The sequence below is a fragment of the Carcharodon carcharias genome, chromosome 5 (genome assembly GCF_017639515.1).
Source record: "Carcharodon carcharias isolate sCarCar2 chromosome 5, sCarCar2.pri, whole genome shotgun sequence".
NCBI lineage: Eukaryota > Metazoa > Chordata > Chondrichthyes > Lamniformes > Lamnidae > Carcharodon > Carcharodon carcharias.
The window spans coordinates 68,169,141-68,191,210 of NC_054471.1; the positions used below are offsets into that span (position 1 = coordinate 68,169,141).

Sequence of the window (22,070 nt, forward strand, 5' to 3'; positions counted from 1 at the left end):
AACTACCCATTAAACAATGTTTGCCAGTTTGTTCCTTCTGCCAATTGCTAAGCCGTCAAGTTAAAAGAAAAATCACATTGTAAATGTGGAAATGTCTTCCGATCAGTTAAAGAAGTTCATCTCATACATAGAAAGGTAGAGTACATTTCACACTATTGAAAGAGTAGTCTGGTAATGATAACTATATCTTTATATTTAATCCTGTGTTACCATATTTCACCTCAGACACCTGCTGAGACAACAGTTCTGAGGTCAGTTTGTTTTCTTGGGAACTTTTATTAACCCTTGACTGCAATCTAACTGCCTAATCATTTTACAAATGCTTGACTCTGTTTACACAGCTGGTTTGAAGAGTCTGCTTATTTACTTGGGGAGTTTTATGCCTCTAGGCTGCAATCCAATTGCTTAATCATTTTAGGAATGCTCCATTTACACAGCTAGTGTGAAGAGTCTGTTTGTTTACTAGGGGAGGTTTAAGGGCTATTCAATGGCTCCCAACTCACAAACCCTATTATAACTGTTATGTTCATAAAGTGGATAATGGGTGAGGGGGTAGTTAAGGAGGGGTGGGGGTTAGGGTGAAGGGTGTTAAATTGATCAGAGGGTTTAAATTTCTATAGATTGGGAAGCCTGAGATAAATTAACCTTCGCCACTAATTCCATTGGAAGAACTGAGGGCTGGCATTTTTTTACCTTCCCATTCTGGCATCATCCCACTGTGATATCCTACCAACTATAGCACAAGCTAGTGCTGTAGCACTGCTCAATACACCACTACCCATTGCTTACTTACCAATGATCTCTATTAATCACAGCACATACCAGACATTCATATCTTCACCTCACCCTCACACACTTGGCACTGCTGCAAGCCTTACATCCATAGCTTACACATACTATCAGCTACTCAAATATGACAAGCCACATCACCCACATTACACTTCACTCAGTGACACACTTTCTTCCCTCTTGCACTACAAGGTGGTGCATAACTGGAGGCAGCGGGACCTAACTGGTGGGACACAGACATGCCAGCATGTGCTTACCCATTTGGAGGAGACAGTGCTCTCCGTCATAGAAATGGCCATGACTGAGGTGTGGCCAGAGGTGGGGATGAAAACATTGAAGATGATGGTCTCTTCCTACCTAATCATCATTCTCACATTTCAATTGCTCCTCCTCCCACAATCTCTTTTGATTTACAAGCTGCATGTTGTGTAAGCATGCACCCCTTGCTTTCTACTCCATCCCTTCACCAGAACCCCAGACTTGGGTTTTTCTCCTTTTAGATACCCAAGAAACGCAACCTGGCAGGGCAGTGGTGGAAGATGAACAGGTGGAGGAGGAAAATGATACTGATGATCAAAAAATTTTTTCTAAATTTGCAGATGACACCAAATATAAGACTATAAGATATAGGAGCAGAAGTAGGCCATTCGGCCCATCAAGACTGCTCCGCCCTTCAATGAGATCATGGCTGATCTGATAATCCTCAACTTCACTTTCCTGCCTTTTCCCCATAACCGTTGATTCCCTTACTGATTAAAAATCTGTCTATCTCAGCCTTGAATACACTTAACAACCCAGCTTCTACAGCCCTCTGCAGTAAAGAATTCCACAGATTAATAACCCTCTGAAAGAAGAAATTCTTCCTCATCTCTATCTTAACTGTGTGACCCCCTCAGTTTGAGATTATGTCTTCTGGTCCTAGACTTGCCCACAAGGGGAAACAACCTCTCAGCATCTACCCTGTCAAATCCCCTAAGAATCTTATATGTTTCAATAAGGTTGCCTCTTCTAAACTCCAATGAGTACAGGCCCAACCTGCTCAACCTCTTTTTATAAGAAAATCCCTCCATCCCTGGGATCAACCTAGTGAATGAACTGTCTCCAATATATCCAGTCTCCAGTAAATTTTTCCTTAGATAAGGGGACCAAAACTGTTCACAGTATTCTAGGTATGGTCTAACTAGTGCCTTGTATAATTTTAGCAAGACTTCCCTATTTTTATACTCCGTTCCTTTTGAAATAAAGGCCAAAATTCCATTTGTCTTCCCTATTACCTGTTGAACTTGTATATTAGCTTTTTTGGGATTCATGCAAGGACTCCCAAATCCACCTGTGCTGCAGCCTTCTTCAGTCTTTCTCCAATTAAATAATATTCAGCTCCTCTATTCTTCCTGCCAAAGTGCAAAACCTCACATTTTCCCATATTATATTCCAACTGCCACTTTTTTGCCCACTCACTTAACCTGTCTATATCCCTCTGTAGGCTCCTTGTGTCATCCTCACTATTTGCCTTCCCACCTATTTTTGTATCATCCGCAAATTTGGCGATAGTACATTCACTTCCCTCATCCAAGTCATTAATATATATTGTAAATAATTGAGGCCCCAGCACTGATCCCTGTGGGACACCACCAGTTACAGGTTGCCATCCTGAAAATGCCCCCCTTATCCCAACTCTATCTTCTATTAGTTAGCCAACCCTGTATCCATGCTAATATACTACCCCCAACACCATGCCTCTTATCTTATTAAGTAACCTTACGTGCAGTACCATATTGAACGCTTTTTGGAAATCGAACGCCTTTTGGAAAGCCAAATATATTACATCTACTGGTTCCCCTTTAGCTATCCCACTAGTTACCTCCTCAAAGAATTATAATAAATTTCTCTGGCATGGTTTCCCCTTCATGAAGCCATGCTGACTCTGCTTGATTAGATTATATAATTCTAAATGCTCTGCTATTATATCCTTTATAATAGACTCTAACATTTTCCCAATGACGGATGTTAAGCTAACCGGCCTATAGTTACCTGTTTTTTGTCTCCCTCCATTTTTGAATAAGGGCATTACATTGGCAGTTTTCCAATCCTCTGGGACTTTTCCAGAATCTAAGGATTCTTGAACGATTACTACCAGTGCAACCACTATCTCTGTAGCTACTTCCTTTAATATCCTAGGATACTAAATCCATCAGGTCCACGGGATAGTTTGGGGGTTATAGTCAATACTGAGGAGGATTGCAATGAATTACTGGTGGGCATTGGTAAACTTCCAGAATGGACAAATAATTGGCAAGTGAAGATCAACACAAATAAATGGGAGGTAGTATATTTTGATAGGAAGGATAGGGAGATCACTTCTTGCAAGTCTAGGTGGGATAAAGGAACTAAGGGATCTTGGAGTACAAATGCACCAATCACTAAAAGTTGTGCCACAGTAAGGCCATAAAAAAACCAAGCATTAGGCTTTATTTCTAGAGGGACAGAATTGAAAACTAGGGTAATTATGCCAAATATGTATCAAACCTTAATTAGAACAAACTTAAATTTGTGTATGCAGTTCTGGTCACCATATTATAAAAAGGCACTGCAGAGAGTGCAGAGAAGATTTAAAAGGGTTACCACAAGTGCATATCAGAAAAGGGTGAACAGGCTGGGTCTCTTTTCTCCTGAAGAAAATTGCTGAGTGATGACCTAATACAGATGTTTAAAATTATTAAAGGTTTTGATAGAGTGGATACAGAGAGAATGTTTCCACTTGGAGATGGTTTGTAGGTAAGTAATGGGGTGTGGTGCATTGAGCCGTGTCTGAGGTTCGTTGTGCAGTTGGTCGGATATGGCATTTGAAGATCAATTCACTTACCTTGATCATTCATAAGGTCAGTGAATGTTTCTGCAGCACATCATCTGGGTTGATCTCCTGGCATTGACTGCCAGGGCTATCTGTTTCCACTGCCATCAAAGCATTTGCCTGGAGGGCCATTTGGCTCCGAGAATTGACAACCACTCTCCTCCTTTGCACATTGTCCACTAACGCCTTCAGTAGATCGTCCAAAACCTTGAGGCACTCTTTTACATTCGTGCCATTGTCTTTTTTCACATTGTAGTGACTTATACAAGAATTTCCACCATCTGCTCCAGCTACAATGCACATCTCCTTTAATAAGTACAGGCTAGTTTTAACTGGCACTAGTATTTTACATTTTGGGCCATCTACCAAAGTGTGCAGTCACTCAACATCATGGTTAATGCTGACTGCATGCTACAATCATCATAATGAGCAGGTAATCGCACATTGCAAGCTCTGCCCCTGTGCTTGGAGCCTGTGCAATTTTGCTCCTGTTGTCTCTTATTCAGCACTAATGTGCCAAAATTTTCTCCAGTTCAACACTTGGAAGACAGAAGCCATCTTCTTTGCCCCTCTGTCACCAAGTTGTACCATCGATTCCATCTGCTTTCATACACATTGGACAAGATTTTACCACAGGGTTCAGGACCCCGACATTGGGATGAAATGGGCGCTCTGAGCCTGTACTTGCTGGCAACAGCACACGCTCAGCTATTTTCCAAGATACAGCCTCCTAAGTGGCTGCCTCCTGACTTGCTGTCCAATTACGGACAGCGGGTGAGATGTAGAAGCTACCAGCCTAATCAGTGGACTGCCAACTGGACCCTATCTCTGTAGCCCCACAACTTTATTCCTCTGGCTCTGGTGTTTTGTCCATCTTCCTTCCCTTTATTCCACCATTGGCAGACATAACCTGAGTAAACTAGACCCCCATGCTCTGGAATTCCCACGCAAACTGCTCTGGGTTTCTACCTTTTTCTTCTTCTTTAAAATTATCCTCAAAACCTTCTTATTATCTCTTTTAGCTCAGTATACTTTGTGAGAGTATACTCAGACTATACCTTTGTGAAATGCCTTTGGATGTATTTCTACATTGAAGGTGCAATATAAATACAAGTTCTTGCTACTGTTGTGCTAATCCTCTCTTTTAAGGCTGAATGTAACTTTTATGGTTTGCATCTCTGAGTTACCTCTTCTATTGGAATACCAATTTTTTTTTTCATTGCTGTACTTTGTGTCTGCAGCTACTTTCTTTTCTAGGTCTTTCTTCATCTCTTTATAATGTTCCTGCATGTCCTAATATATTATTTAAGTGAAGCCCATCCCCCTTTAGTGTTTATAGGGCTCTGTTCTTTTTACTTCACATTTGATTTGTTTATGCTTCTATTTATGGTGAAAGTTCATTTAGTCTGGGCTTTCTGTTTCAGTTATGTATTTGTCCTGCAAGCTCAACATAACGCATTTAAAGGTGTTCACATGTCTTTTACCGAGGTGTTGTCGAACAGCTTCTGCAATCGATTTGCTTATGTCGTTCCCTAAATTTTTTGAAATGAATTATTTTAATGCCTATATACCTGGCTCATCATTGTGGCTATTTCTGATCCAGAATTGAACCCAGAATTGAACCTGCCTTCTAATGGGCAAAATACGGTCTCTGGAATTCACTAGAACAAAATAAAGTGGAGTAAAGTTCCAACTCTAAAGTGAAATGGGTTTGATTGGTCTTTGTCTAGACCTTATTCAGCAAAGGGTCCTGGACCAAATGAATGCGTAACTGGAAATATAACAATGCTCTGCTATGTAAGGGAGTTAGGGGCCTGCACTGCATCCACTTGACCAAACTTGGAAACTCGACTACTTTAATTATTCTTAATTTACAACAATGATGTAATTCAATTTCCACCAAAGTTTTCAGTACCATTATTTTTCGCTTTGGTGTAAACAAACACAAATTTTAACAGACACTGATTGGAAGGAAAAAATGCCAAATCAAAATGTAGAAAGGCATGTGATGTACACTCTACAGAGGACAACATCACTATTATTACCTACCTTTAAGTTGTGTGAAGTATAGCAGGGGGACATTTTCAAGTTGCCATTTGACATGCTTAACTTTACAGCTGCAATATTTCAAATGGAAGTACCTGTATGTTGTGCTACTACCAACAGAAATATATATTGTGGCAACACATCTCAAAAGAATAAATGGTCCTAAGTCAGAAGGGAAATAAAATACTCACACACTATTGATACTTTCTTATAATTATGATTACTTATATGAATGTATTCATTTATGAGCAAGTACTAGTTTAACCATTAGTGCTGTGAGATCTGTGCCCACCCACATGTTTAAAACGTCTAAAACAAAGAACTTGCTGCATTATAGACTAAGCCATGGATGAAGAACACACATCACTGCATTGAGGAGAGGCCCAAAATTCTTTCCCTATTTTATCATTATCATTATGAACTAAAGAAAAACAGTGAAGAATTTTCAAAAGCAGCCACGGAGAACGTAAACAAAGGCAGGAAATATGGAAGAGAAACATTTTCTACAACTTACCTGCTGTTCCATTTGATATAATTGAAGAGTTACTCAGGTTGGCCTTGTCCAGTTTTGAGCCAGCAGAAGTATCACCGCTGCTCACTCGATTGTGCGGACTTGCTAGGTCCTGCATTTCCATAGACCTGCCAGGACATGAAAATTTCTTTCATCACAATTATTAAGTAAAATATTCAACTTACAGCAATCTAATTTTCCACTAGTTCCCAACACTTCAAAAACACATGTTGATCATCATTGCATAACGATTTAAAACAGTGAAATGATAGTTTTGGGGATAATCGAAAGATCTTTATGTAACTTGGTTTATTTGTTTCAAAAGAGAAAAACAATTTATTTCTCACATTATCCTTTACTGATGTGTTTGTACAGCTTAGGACCTTGCTAAGGCACCACTTTGTTGGCCAAAATACATTTTATGCTCCTTTTATCGTATCACATTTCGGTCATGCAATAGCTGTAACAAAATTCCCTTAGTGCAGTGGTTTCAAACAAAAGCATTGATTTCTGCCCGAAATTACGTCACACTGATGTGCGCAATGCCCTTGAAAAATGACAATCTGCTCATTTGCAGTCAAAATAGAGTTTTTATACCATAAATTACCTACTATTTTAACTAATTTTCTTTAGAAATCACCTGTGTTTCGAGAAGCCTAAAAAAGTTACAGAACTTTGTTTTCCTTACTAGCTAAAAAAAATCAGTTATATGGTGCTATACAAATTTTACTTTTAAACCTGATGAGAAAAAAAAAACAAAGTATTCAACGCAGAACCAGCTGACAGCATTGAAGTATATTTTAAAATATTAAATCATTTCAGAAATTTAGCTTTTGGTACATTTGATCTTTCAGGAGTCAAGAGACAAGGTACAAGTGTAAAGAACCAGAGAACTCTCCCAGCCTTGTTTCACTTTCTCAGCAGGGGTAACAGGTCCGGATTTGCAAAATCAACTACCATATCTGCATATTTTCCTTGCCGCTACTTGTGACACAAAATAAAGTCTCCTGATTGGAGGAAATGGGTTGGGGGGGGGGGGGGGGGGGGGGGGGGGTGGGGGGGGGCGTGCGGTGGGGTGGTTGGCTGGAATCCATTGCAAAAGGTTCAATTAAGTTCAAAATTTCTACTATGTTGGAAAGGGCACAACTCAAATTACTCTTGTAAGGTCACCTTCTTTGCAAATTATACAATGATTTGTTGAGAATTTCAAGTTTTTTGAATGAAAGCTCACAAATTGCATTTTTATTTTTGCCTCCATTTAACCCAATGTGATGATGTAGAGGCTGCTATTGACGTGTTTGCAGCAATTTTATAGATTGGTGCTAGCTGTCGGCAGAGAGCCTCGGCCTCCAGCAGTCCACATTAGAAATCCAGGGCAACTTGGCCCATGGAAAGTGGTGAATAATGTTTGTGAGTTCCACACCGGAATATGAAGCCATGTCATCATTGCTTCATCCACGTCACCCAATAGCCATCCACTGGTTTGTTATGGTGGCTCAGGTGTAGATGGCTTCATGACTGTTGCCATTGACTGCATGATGCCCCTGCGCATGATCAGACACTAGATGAAAGTTGAAGGAATGGAATCCCTTTTGGTTGCAGTACATTTCAGAGTTGACATGCAGCACTGGCAAAGTGGTATGCTTCTTGTCAATGGCATCCTGCACCATGAAGGAACTGGCAATCCTTGAGAAACTATATGCTTACTTCCCCTGCTGCGCTCTGATAAGAGGTAAGAAAATGTACTCAGCTCTGCTCGAATGCAGAGCCTCAGTGACTTCTCTTATGCAACAGTGGATGGCAGATTGGGAGATGCTTTCTCCAGCTTGAAAGGAGTCAGCTACATAGGGGAGATTTTTCTCCCCATCAGGTGAGCCAGTCGGGAGCAGATCTGATCGCCGCCTGCGATCGGCTGCGTGCCGCCATTTTGTGTGGGCGGGCCAATTAAGGGACCCAGCATGACGTGCACCCGGAAGTGCTGATCCGCACCCTGTGCGAGTGGGGGCTGAGTCGGGGTCTGCGCTGCAAGTACGCGAAAGAGTGCAGAAATCTCCCTGAGGCACGAAGTTGCCTCAGGGAGATTAATTTCATCATGAAAAATTGAATAAAAGAATTAAAAAAATTATTCAGACATGTCCCCTCATGTGACAGTGTCACATGAGCTGGGACATGTTTATGAATTATAATAAAAATTTATATTTAATTTATAAACCCTTCATGAAACCTCATCCATGGATGAGGTTCCATGAAAAGAGTGAAGGCTGCCTGGGTTCTTCGTCTGCCCGCCAACCTTGAGGTTGGATGGGCAGCCCTGACAACTACTTTAATTTACTAACAGCCGTAACAGGCCTTTGACAGTTCGGCAGGTGCGCAGCTGACTCTGGTGCACCCCCGTCAAACGGAGGATCAGAATGACACGCGGTAATTTCAGGACACTGCGCGTCATCTTACATGTCGGCGTGCAGGGCCTACCCCCACACGCCGAGCAGAAAATTCTGGCCTGCAATCAACAGCACACCGTGATTTCACGCTGGTGGGCTTCGAGCAGCAGCGCTGAGTGTTGCCTGTGTGGGCAGAGGGAAGGCGACGAGCATGCCCAGCGCAAACTGAAAAATCTCCCTGAGGCACAGAGCTGCCTCAGGTAGATGAAGAACATAATGAAAACATTACTAAACAACAGAAAAAAATTAATAAAACGTGTCCCCACATGCTTTTATTTAAAAATTAAAGTTTTCGTTCTATTTTTAATTGCTTTTGGAAACCTCACCCCGCCCATGGATAGGTTTCCAAAAAAATGCAAAGGGTGGTTGGCCTTTTGCCTGCTCGTCAACCGTTATGTTGAACGGGGTGTGAAAAATTCAGGACAATTGATTACTTAATGGCCTTACTAGGCCTTTTAATTGTCAGTGGGTGTGCTGCTGGCTCTGGTGCACACCCGCCGACTGAGCTATCATGTAGGCTCGTGTCAACGTGTGTCATTTCATGCTCAGTCGGGTTGGGTGCATGTTAAAAATTTTGCCCATTACAGCTCATGGCCTTTCAAAGCTTACCTTCAAACCCACTGGTAATCCGGTCCCTGCCAGGCACTGAGACTGCAGCAGTTAGCAGATTTCAATGAGCTTCATTGGTGAAGCAGAGATGTTTGACACACTGTTCCTTGTTGAGGTTCTGGTAGGATGATTGCTCCTTGAACACACTAGGTAGATATGGTCTCGTACTATGAGCTGTTCTCCTTTTCCCCTCTTCTATCTTTGAGCAGCTTGCCCTGCCATGTCACCTCTGCTTATTCTTCCAAATATGCTGTTGGCCAAAGCAGGTGAAACTACTACTCTCATGTCTGGGAGAAAGTGGCTCAGGCCATAGTCTTTCAGCATTTGCCACACCACCCACTTCAGTAACTTTAAACAACACTGGAAACCACCAACACTTTTACAATTACAGAAAAGAGCCAGTAGAAATGAATCAATAACTAACCTGAAAGTATTTGATGATTCATTTAAATAGCACTGGTGGGAAGGTCCCTCCAGCTGCTAAATGCATGTTCAGCTGTGTAAGGTAAAGGGAGGATGCTAGCTGGAACACTTGGCTCCAAAATGGCAGTGATTTCATCAAATCAGTGTTACATGCTGATTGATGTCACAACCTCTGCATATTCTAGTGGTCGCTGCCTGCATGTGCTAATGCCCTCACCTAAATGCAATCCAGCATGGCTAGAAGTGAGTGAGAATGCCATAGATGCCACTTTGGAGGCCATAAGGTTGGGTGCTGTGGAGCTGAATTTCGTGGCAACAGTCTTTAGTTTACCCTTTCTGGGAAAGAGGACAATTGAGTTATGCTGCAGTGTGTAAAATTCTGCAACTGAATAAAGGACCAAACATTCATTCAATAAGTGGAATAGCTGAAAGGAACAACTATGACTGAGAAAAGAGCTGTATCAGGCAGAAAGTATCAGGCTCAGAAAGGACTCCCAGGTTTTCTGATTCATCCATTACTAGTAGAAGCAAGAGCCAGAAGGAACAGTTTCCTCGTAACTGATGGCAATAGCCGCAGCAGAGGCTGGTGCAGTCATTATGGACGGCTATTGCTGAGGTAATCAGTGCAGTCTCCACCACCCAAAGAACTGCTAAACAGTATAGCAAAATGTTCAACTACCTCAAAAGATTGGCCAAAGTAAGTGTTACCCATGCATAGCCTGTAATACATCTACACAAGACTTATTCCATCTTAGTGTCATTAACTAGGTCAAAGGAAACCTGCACAATTCAAAGGAACTGCTGTAATCAATAATACATTCTTTAAAATCCATACTACTGTCTAAACTCACGTTGCCTGCCAGAAGTGGGTAATAAGGGTTATAGTGACTCTGGATGGAGAAAAGTTTAAAGATAGCTGGAATCTGAAAGCATTGTAGATATGGGATAAAAGAGTTGTGAGTGGCAGTCAGGTTCTCAAACACTGTGTTCTCTCTTTACTAAGGAAAAGGTTGCATAACAAACAAAAGAACTGTGACTGGAGGAGGAGCACAATTCTAGAATGCTTTGGGTGCACGCAAGGAGGAAGATTTTCAGACTAACAAGAGTGCCTAGAAGAGATGGAAAAGTAGAAGATGAGGTGCCAATATCAGGATTGTCATAACTGGTTAAGAAAGGGCAGCAGGTAGATGGGAACACCACCTGCAAGTTTCCTTCCAAATCACACACATTATCTTGGAAATATATTGCCGTTCCTTCACTGTCACTGGGTCAAAATCCTGAAACTCCCTAACAGCACTTTGGGTGTACCAAAACCACATGGACTGTAACAGTTCAAGAAGGTGGCTCACCACCACCTTCTCAAAGGCAATTAGGAATAGGCAACAAATATTGGCCTTGACATCAACTCCCACATCCCGTGAACAAATAAAAAAAAATTTTATGCAGATTCCAATAAGAATGGCACTACCATCAGCCATTTTTTTTAAAGAGTCATGGAACTGTTTACATACCTAATCGAGGTTCTGTGAAATTAAAATTCTAGGGGGTTTCTCAAAAATGGAGGGCAGTAAAACAGCTGGACTCATCAAATTTTTACAATCTTTTCTCCCTCAACCAATTCTATCCTAGCATCTAATCTGCCCCAGAATCAATTTAGATGTGCCCATCTGAGAGAAAGCGGTTAGTGAGTCAAAAATAATTTTCTCTGGGCTGCCTGAACACTAGAGAAGAGGAGTACCTAGAAGTGGAAAAGAGATGAATATTCCATAGAGAATGGAAAAACTACTATATTCAGTTGAGGGACCCAGGTATCAGGGGCTTTGTCTTCAAAGAGAGAGTGATTCAGGAGCAGAGATTTCACATGTTGGACGTGTGAGGGTGTGCCCTGTGATGGACTGGCGTCCTGTATTGGGTGTACCCCGTCTAGTGCCCATTGCCTGTTGGGATAGGGTCCGACTCCCCACGACCCTGAATTGATGAAACAGTTCTGGAAAAGTGAATGTGTGTGTAAGATTTCACATGTAGGAAGTGTGTTAGTTTCCATGCATATGGATGAGATGGAGAACTGGGACATATACAGCACATTTTAAGCAGAAACCCTGAAGAACCAAAGTTCCAGAAAGAGGTCAAAGAGATATTCGTTGCTCCTAGAGTGGCCAGTAGTTCAAAAGATGCTTTAAGGGTCAGTCTGGATGGAAACATGCACAGGCCTTCCAAAACTTGACTGGGACTATTTGGTTTGTAATAGCACTGATCAGTAGAAACTCTGAGCCTACACTAATGGTCATGTTGCCGATTCTCATGACAGTGAATTGTATCTACTTCTTTAAGGTCCTATCCAATGCTGGCATTTAAGAAAGCTTCAGGCCCTGGGCTTGACAATGCAACTGAAAATGGATCTTTCAGGAGCTTTCGGGAAAATGTCACTTCAGTCTTCAAAGTGTCCAGCTTAATCCTCCCAGCCATCCAGCTCTCATTGACGTATCACTTAGTGAGCGCCTTGCAAAATTGGAAGCAAGAACAGTGAAGAGTAGACACGGTGATAACAAATAATTGCAGTCTTAGTGTATGAAATTACTTGAAGATATTGATGAATTTTGTCCCTGATAGTAAACGTTGTTTGACCACATAGATTTCAGTTCATTTTTGTGAAGTTTACAACTTCATGGATTTGACTGATGGCTTGAGATTGTGATATCTATATTGTCTAGGTGAGGTACAGAAGTCTTCAAGATTGCAGGTCTTTGTGAGCTAGTTGGCATAGGGGAAGTACAAGCTCAGGGCAGGAACGTTATTTGCTTTCACAATGCTTGTTTACTCAAAGTATTCAGCTTTAACTTGCTGCCTCCTCTCTGGTTGCAGGCTGATAGCTCTCCTGCTCAACTCAGCTCCTTCCTAAGTACTCTTCTCCAGATGTGTGTGTAAAGAAGCCCTACTCCCTCTTCATCTTCATCAACATCTGCTACAGATTCAGAAAGTACTAATTATTTCTTCATGGCAATATGACGTGGAATGCAGAAAGGAATATTGATTCTGGAGACCTGCTGGATGCCCTGCAGAGTTTCATCAGGTTTATCAAGACACCCAATTGAAGACCACAAATAAATATGGTTGCCATACATTTCTGTAGTCTTATGGATCTTATTGAATTCATCAATTGCCTCCAGGGGGAAGTAAAGTCTTCTGAGGAACTGATGGAAAGAGCAATCTAAGTAAGACTTTACAGGTTTGTAAACTCTGTGGAGTACTCTGTGAGGCCTCATCTGGAATATGGCATCCAGTTCTGGGTGCCATACTTGAGGAAGGATGTGAAGGCATGGCAAGAGTACAGAGGAGATTCATAAGAATGATTCCTGGGGTGAAGAACTGTAGTTATCAAAGGAAAAAATGTGGCATTGGAGTCCAGGGTAGATTGACTAGGTTGATCCTGGGTATGGAGGGATTTTCTTATGAGGAGAGCTGGAGGAGGTTGGGCCTGTACTCATTGGAGTTTAGAAGAATGAGAGATGACCTTATTGAAACATATAAGATTCTTAGGGGGCTTTGACAAAATAGGTGCTGAGAGGTTGTTTCCACTTGTGGGAGAGTCCAGGACCAGAGGGTATAATCTCAGAGTAAAGGGTCACCCATTTAAGACAGAAATGAGGAGGAATTTCTTCTCTCAGAAGGTTGTTAATCTGTGGAATTCTTTACCAAAGAGAGCTGTAGAGGCTGAGTTGTTAAATATATTCAAGGTGAAGATAGACAGATTTTTAATAAGTAAGGGAATCAAGGGTTATGGGGAAAAGACAGGAAAGTGAAGTTGAGGATTATCAGATCAGCCACGATCTCATTGAAGGGCAGAGCAGACTTTAAGGGCTGAATGGGCTACTTCTGCTCCGACATCGTATGGTCTTCCTGACATATCTGGCCTCATCTGGAGTACTGCGTCCAGTTCTGGGCGCCATACTTGAGAAAGGATGTGAAGACATTGGCGAGAGTACAGAGGAGATTCACAAGAATGATTCCAGGGATGAAGAACTGTAGCTATGAGCATAGATTGGAGAGGTTGGAACTCTCTTCCTTGGAGAAGAGAAGGCAAGAGAAGACTTGATGGAGGTATTAAAGATCTTGAAAGGTATGCACAGGGCAAATAGTATGAAACTGTTGCTACTCAAGAGAACATCAAGAATTAGAGGACACAGAGTTAAAATAATTGGCAAAAGGAGTAAATGTGATGTGAGGAAACAATATTTCACCCAGAGGGTGATTGGAGTCTGGAACAAACTTCCTGAAAGGGTGGTGGAGGCAGGTTCGTTCGAGGTATTCAAAGGAGAGAATGTGCAAGGTTATGGGGATAAGGCAGGGGCATGGGACTAGGTGGAATGCTCTTTCAGAGAGCCAGTGGCCTCCTTCTGCACTGTAAAGATAATTTGATACCTCACTCTAAGAACCTGCAATCTAGCCTCTTCCATAAGCTCATACTCCACCTCCACAATACACAGGCATAGAATTACTGCAATTGCAAAATCCATTTCCTCACTCCAGAAAGTTACTTTCTGAAGTACTCATTAAAAACTATCTTGATATGTCTTCAGATTTTCGGAGCAATGACCAATCAAAAAACTGTTGCTTGGTTAAAGTTTTTAGAAGCTTCTTTCGGGATATCAAAATAAAAGCTTCCTCGATGCAACATTTTCCATCAGTTTTCTGGAGGTCAGGTTAGTGGTGGTAGTTGGGGAAATGGCATGAGAATGTTGGTCAGGCCCATTTGATTCAGGCAATAGGCAAGAACAGACGACCTTATTAAGGAAAAAATTCACTGGCAGGGGCTGGCGGGAACAAGATCGTGAAGAAAAACCATATCGTTCTGTTTTGCACCTCAAAACTGACAAAAAATAATTCTGATTAAAGCAACTCAACCATAGGCATAGATTGCAAACGATTTCATTCAAAGTATTAATTGGCAGTGAATCCTCCTTGAGATTAGTGTGTGAAGGAATACAATCCAACTGCCACAGTGACCATCCTCAAATCCATATAATGTTAAATTTAACAGGGACACCCTGCCAAAAAGTGCAGGGTACTGCCAAGCATTTAAATTTTTTATGGTGCTACAGCTAAGCATGGTTTTCAGTTTCTTATTTGTGATTTTGCAGTCTGTTTATGTTGCCCTTTTTAAATAAAACTTCATATAAATTTACAATAAGTCCCTAATTTAATGGATGATGGTCATCAATTAGACTAGTATCACTTGCAACAATCGAAGTAAAATTATTAATCATGAAGCCATGGAGAGCAATCCATTGTTCAACATAAATGCTTAATGTGGCTGTTCATTTAAGCAGAACACGTATTTAGGCAGCATGTCACTTACCCATCCCAAATTAAAATGGCAGGGGGCACAAAAATTATACATAGTAGGTAATTTAATCTTTATATGTTATAATCATATCTTGAAACAGGCCTGTAACATATTGTATATGCATGATTTGACCAGACAGTTTAGTGCGTCAGACAGAGGCTGTTGTTGCTTAGGTACGTTTTAGTGCTACTCCATGTATTGTGTAACCTTTTATTCATACTAACCATCAGAGATTAGAGGCAGGAAGATTTTCCTCTTAAACATAATTCTAGGTCAATTTCCAAAATAATTATACTTGAGTGGAAAATTTAACATTCAGATGTTTTTGGGGGGTGGTATTTTGTAACAGATGGGATGTTTCCCACAACTGTTAAATGACCATGACAGCAAAGATTGGGCAATAAAACCAGCGGAAACAGTCAGATAAACTGCAGCTGCCAGTTTTAACATTTTTTGTATTATTCTTTTCTTTTTACTCTCTCAAAAATAAGTGAAACTGGTAACTGATTCTAAACAAAAAATTGGTGATATTTGTTAAGGTCTTGCCAATGAGCTTTCACAAAACATTGCAACAGTTTTCCCACAGGTAGCATAGAGTTCTCCCCTTGATCTGGGCCAGGATTTTGAGGGTGGCAGAGTGGCAAACGCAACTCCACCGATAGTGGCTGCCCCGTAGCTGGGCACTAAATGACTTGAGATGGGATTTTCGCCCCACACACAGGAGGGAGTCCTATCTCAGAGAGCTGCCAGCCAATCTGACTGGCTGGCAGCCTTCTAGTCCCAGCAGCGCCAGTAGCTGCAGTGGACAGGGCTGGCACTCCAAGAAGTCCCCAGGGTCTAAATCCCTGGAGTCCAGGACCAGGGAGGTGATGTCCAGGGTTGGGGGCAATAGAGTGAGCAGAGGTGGGGTGGGAGTGTTGGTGGAGAGGCCGGAGGGAGAGAGGGAGCACCCTCAGGGGCCAGACCTCGTTGGGGAGGGTTCGGGGTGGAGTGACCGATGTTGAAAGGAGGCTGTCGAAGGAGGCAACCCGCACCCCCACCCCTTCCCCCTCCTGAGGGCCAAGCAGGGACACTTTCTGTGCTATCCCCCACTTCTGAAGTCCTTCTGCCAGCCTGAAAATTGGGAAGGGGGAAAGGGCTCCTAAGTGGTCATTAATTAGCCACATAAGGGCCTCTTGCAGTAAGCATAGGTGGGCCAGCCTAGGTATCACTCTTCCCACTGTAAAATTGCAGAGGGGTTGGAGTGGACGGGAGGGCGGAGGTAAGGCCATCTGAAGAATTTTATGACCCCTTCCAACCCTAGCCTGCAAACATGCTCGTGGGGGAATGTAAAATTATTTCCTTGGAGTTAATTTAATGATGGAGCAGTTAAACACTGGCATTTAAATGTTTAATATTAATGGTGCTGAAATTTTAACATTAACAGATTCGGTATTGCCCTTGGTAGGAAATAGCTGCCTGGGAACATGGATTCACAGTAGACAAAGCACTTACCCCACCAGTTAGTGTGTTGTGCTCAAGGCCACTTTAATCAGCTAAAGGTGTTTGGTTAATATACATTTTCAAAAGGTGAACAATGGACTGTTGAAAACTATTACTCATTCTCCCATGTCTAAATCAAAACTCTCAAGGCTTGGATGTGACAATGAATCATTGCAAGTAAAAAAGTAAGAACTGAAGAAGAAACTAATTTAAATATAATATTTTCAATGGAAACAAATAATTAAAATAATTTTTTAACTTGATATTTTGTTTCTAAATAACTGGGTTTTTTCTCAGCTTGCATCCTAGCATCTTAAATGAAGTGGCTGCAGAGATAGTGGATGCATTGGTTGTAATCTTCCAAAATTCCCTAGTTTCTGGAAAGGTCCCAGTGGATTGGAAAACCACAAATATAACACCACTATTCAAGAAAGATGTGAGACAGTAAGCAGGAAACTATAGGGAAGTTAGCCTAACATCTGTCAATGGAAAATGCTAGAATCCATTATTAAGGAGGTAATAGCAGGCATTTTGAAAATCATCATACTATCAGGTAGAGTCAACATGGTTTCGTGAAAAGGAAATCATGTTTGACAAATTTATCAGAGTTCCTTCAGAATGTAACAAGCAGAATAGATAAGGGGGAACCTGTAGAGATGTGTATTTGGATTTCCAAAAGGCATTCGATAAGGTGCCACATAAAAGGTTACTGCAAAATATAAGAGCTCATGAAGTTGGGGTAATATATTAGCATGGATAGAGGATCAGCTAACTAACAGGAATAAGAGGATAGCTTAAACAGGTCATTTTCAGATTGGCAAACTGTAACTAGTGGGGTTAGGGATCAGCATGGAGGCTTCAACAATAATGATCTATATTAATGACTTGAATGATAGAATGTAGCCAAATTTGCTGAAGATACAAAGGTAGGTAGGAAAGCAAGTTGTGAGGAGGACACAAAGGGTGGAATCGTCCCAGATTTGCACTAAGTGCAGTAGCAGGCAGGGATGTTTTACCTGTCAGCCGCATTGACAGCTTTTCATGTTCCAAACCCGCCGCATTAATTATGCATTCCTGTGAAACATGCCATTTCCATGATGGGCAGGTTCTCATTTGCCCACCACGCCAACACCTTGCCGCTTCATCATGCTGGGCACCATATTTAAAGTGCAGCCAAGTGCACACCTCTCAGTGCTTCCAGCCCATGACTACTGCACAGAAGACATGACCCTGTAAGACAAGAATACCGCAGCCGCCCGATTCAAAGATGCATCCCTCGATCATCTTTTGGACACAGTGGAGACCTGCTGTGATGTCCTCTATCCTCCCGCTCTGGCCACAGGATGGGCAGCAACATCACTAATCTGGCTTGGGAGGCAATGATAGTGTTGTTCAGCGCTAATGCCATACAAAAGAGGACAGCCAGCCAATGCCACAAGAGGATGAATGATTTCCTCTGTTCTGCCTGGGTAAGCCAATCTTCTCATCACTCTCAACTCACACACTCACAAACCCATCACAGATCCACTCACTGCCAGCTCAAGGGACATCACCATTCACTCTCTCACACATAAGAACATAAGCCCACACACACCTTCATTCTCCTCAGCCCATCCATGGGACCACTCACCACCCATGCTAGGCATACTTATCATCTGGCCTAGAAGGCATCTGCTTACACTCCCTCCATCTCTATTCATGCAGGACAAGCAGGCATACAAAAAGAGGGAAAGGTTGCAGAGTGGTGGAGGAATGCCTGAAATCAAGGTCCTCAAGGGCTTTGATAACCGAGCCATCCAGCTGGCTGGCGAGGATCTGGACCATTCCTGTGCGGACGGTGAGGCCGGCGGTGCTCTGCCAAGTGAGGATACTGCAATGCAACATCCATCAGACAACTATGCTGTGAGTTATATGTCCTGTTTCACAGGCCACTACCATGTACTAATCATCTCCCTTTGCTTTCACAGGCCATCTGGGGAACAGCCAAGAGTCCACGACCCAGGGGCCTCCAATCAAGCCCTGAGGGAAGCTCAGATGAGGAACTTGCTGAAACCCTCCCTGAAGACCCATCACAGCGCTCATTCACATCCTCCACCAATGCAGAGACACACACCTCGGTGGGACCTAGCTTTAGAGTAGCCTTGGGATCGCAATCTGGTGAGCATGTCATACTTTTTGATCTGTGGTAGGTGGTGGCAGGGACTTCCCAGGTGTCTGATGCTCGGAGGATTACTGGAGGTCAGAAATTTGCTGGGTCTGAGTCAGATGATGAGCCGCTAGACCCAGTCATGTCACAGTTGCTGGAACTGCAAAGGCAAGCTCGGGAACATCAGGAAGGGATGTCTGCTGCACTCCTCAGATTGGAAGGCATGATGGAGGAGTCCGTCTGCCTTCAGTCTGAGGTAATAGCGCCGGCATGCTAACGCACCCAGGTCAACACTGCTAGGATGACGGCCGCCATAGTGACCTTGGTCCAGGCCTTCGCTCCTGCACTGCTGAAAGGCTGAACTCTGTTGCTGATGCCATAGTTGGCCACCAAAACTGTGTAAGCCCGATCTCACTCCAGCTGCCGGTCTCCTCAAGGAGTCAGCTGGGGCCCTCGGGCACCCACAGGAAGGAGGATCAGCAGGTGTATCCCCCGGGGTCATCCATTCAGGTGACTCCGTGAGTGTCGAGTGTCCAGCCCATCTGAAACCCTCTTCCAGTGACCTCAGCAGCTCCAGCTCCACAGGCCAAGGAGGATGCTACTGCCACGTGGCAGGACCATGAAATCAGGCTGGGATCATCCAGGTCTCCCAGCCCTCCAGAGGACGCCCATTAAGGTAATCAGAAACAGGGTGTAGCAGTCAGCAGCTCCGTTGTGGATGTCCGGGGAGCACCAAGACGTAGCGGCAGGGTTAGGAAAGTTAAGAATTAGTTGCACAGCCTGGGCATGGGTGTTAATCATTTGTACATACTGTTCACTATTGTAAATAAACTTCCAAGAATGTCTCCCTGCCAATTGCTCCTTGTTCTGATTAGCAGTGCTTGTCACTCAGATGTGAAACCTTTCTGTACAAGATAAAGGCAGGTGTCTCAGTCCAGGGCCTCTTCCCTGTACTTTGTGAAACCTTCAGACCAAAGTACTGGTCTGGCCTCACACCCCCTGGACATATTAGTGATGCCAGGGCCTCATCAGTGCTTGTCATTGCTGCCAAAATGTCGTGGACAGGCGTCACAGAGCTCCGTCATTCTCTCCATGTGCTCTCAGCATCTTTAAAGTGCTTAAGTATATGCTTATTCATATTTATCACACCACTAGCTTAACAGATAAATACAGGTTAGGCAAAAGTTATCTATAATCAGTTGTCTTGTTTTCTCTTAATTACGTAAATGTAATACCTTACTAAATAAATTATATTTAGTTATCAACTGAGTGCAATGAATTTAATATTAGGTATGGCAAAGGTTGTGAGGTTACATAACACTGATTTGAAGTTTCCTTCAGGAATATGGGGTGAAGGTGGGGAGTTGCAAGAGGAAAATTGCTCCTTTGGAGAGCTGGTGCAGACATAATGGGCTGAATGGCCTTCTTTTGTGCTGTAACAATTCTGTGATTCTGTGAAGTTTACAGAATTGATCCACCCAGGGATGGTTCAATCACTACTGGTGCTCTACTTTACAATTAACACAATAAATGCTATGATTAGCATTTTAAAGGTTAAAATGGAATAAAAATAACTACTTGTAACAGAAATACAATAATCTGCAACATAGCCCATTAAAATTACTCAGCTGCATATTTTCTATATCGGCATTTATTTCCAAATGCATTTATGTAACAACAGAAGGGTTGATTATAAGGCTGTGATCTAATAAATGAACTGGTTTGCTTGGACCAGATCTTCTGCATACTGCTACTACAAAAATAGTCTATCAATAATATTAATCCCTCAACAAGTCACTTATTCTGCAACTGAATTTAAATTTAAACAGTTTATTATACTAAATTTCTGAAGCTAGTAGTATGTAAAAGAGAATTAGGAATATGCTGAACTGTGGTTTTTTGTGGTTTATAGCTTGTATATTCTGTAGTAACAAGGATCAAGAAAAAGGGCCCCATAGTAATTGATTTAAAAGGTTTAATTTAAAGGGATCAGTCATGGCAGGAGAGCTCAAAGCCGTGGTGTGCTCCTCGTGCTGCATGTGGGAAGCCAGGAACATTTCCGGTGCCCGTTGACCAGCATGTATGCAGGAAGCGTGTCCAGCTGCAGCTCTTGAAAGCTCAGATTTCAGAGCTGGAACAGTAGCTGGGGATACTGTGGAGTACCCGTGAGTCTGAGATCATTGTGGATAGCACGTTTAGAGAGGTGGTCACACCGCAGCTGAAGGGACTTGAGGGAGGAAGGGAATGGGTGACCACCAGGCAGTTCAAGAGAAACAGGCAGGTAGTTCAGGAGTCCCCTGGGGTCCTGCTTGCAAATCAGTATTCCATTTTGGAGGCTGATGAGGGCGCCGGTTCCTCCAGGTAGTGCAGACAGAGCCAAGCTTCTGGCACCACAAGCAGACTGTCTGAGCAAGAGGGGAGGAAGAGAGGAAGAGCAATAGTAATAGGGGATTCTATAGTCAGGGGAACAGATAGGTGCTACTGTGGCCGTCAACGTGACTCCAGGATGGTGTGTTACCTCCCTAGTGCCAGGGTCCGGGATGTCACTAAACAGCTGCAGGGCATCCTGAAGGGGGAAGGTGATAAGGCAGAGGTCATGGTACATGTTGGTACCAATAATATAGGTAGAAAGAGGGATGAGGTCTTGCATCAAGAATTCAGGGAGTTAGGCAGTAGACTGAAAAGCAGGACCTCTTGTGTTGTAAGCTCTGGATTACTCCCAGTGCCACCTGCTAGTGAGCTCAGAAATAGGAGAATAGCACAGATAAATACGCTAATTAGGCTTAAGAGTTGGTGCAGGAGGGAGGGTTTTAGATTCCTGGATCACTGGGACCGTTTCTGGGAAAGGTAGGAATAGTACAAGCGGGACAGTCTACATCTGAACCGGAGCGGGACTAACATCCTTACAGGTGGGTTTGCTAGTGCTGTTGGGAGGAGTTTAAACTAATTCAGCAGGGGGAAGGGACACAGAATGTTAGCAGAATAGGGACACATCATAATACAGTAAAACAATCAAATCAGAGGGAGTACAGCCGCTTTAAGTTTCAGGGGAGTAAGGCAAGGCTGGATGGCCTCTAACTTTAATGCCAAGAGTATTACAGGTAAAACGGATGAGTTAAGGGTGAGGATTGACATGTGGAATTGTGATATAGTAGCCATCACAGAGATGTGGTTGAGGGAGGGGCAGGATTGGCTTCAGGCGAGATAGGGGAGGGGGTAAAAGAGAAGGATGCATTGCATTTTTAGTTAAGGAGTCAGTTACTGCAGTAAGGAGAGATGATATCTTGGAGGGGGCATCGAATTAAGCTTTGTAGGTAGAGATTAGGAATAAAAAAGGGTCAGCCACATTGTTAGGTGTTTATTATAGACCCCCAGATAGTCAGCAGGAAATTGAGGAGCAAATATGTGCACAATTCACGGAGGTGTAT

General features: G+C 42.8%; 1 protein-coding gene across 8 annotated transcripts in view; it reads right to left on the reverse strand.

Moving 5' to 3' along the window:
• eya4 (EYA transcriptional coactivator and phosphatase 4) overlaps nt 1-22,070 on the reverse strand; it is a 467,229-nt gene that overhangs the window by 186,736 nt on the left and 258,423 nt on the right. For all 8 annotated transcript variants that reach the window (XM_041188541.1, XM_041188542.1, XM_041188548.1 and 5 more), the window contains one exon: nt 6,201-6,325. In XM_041188541.1, coding sequence (XP_041044475.1) covers nt 6,201-6,325 — 125 coding nt within the window. The remainder of the gene's footprint in view (nt 1-6,200; nt 6,326-22,070) is intronic.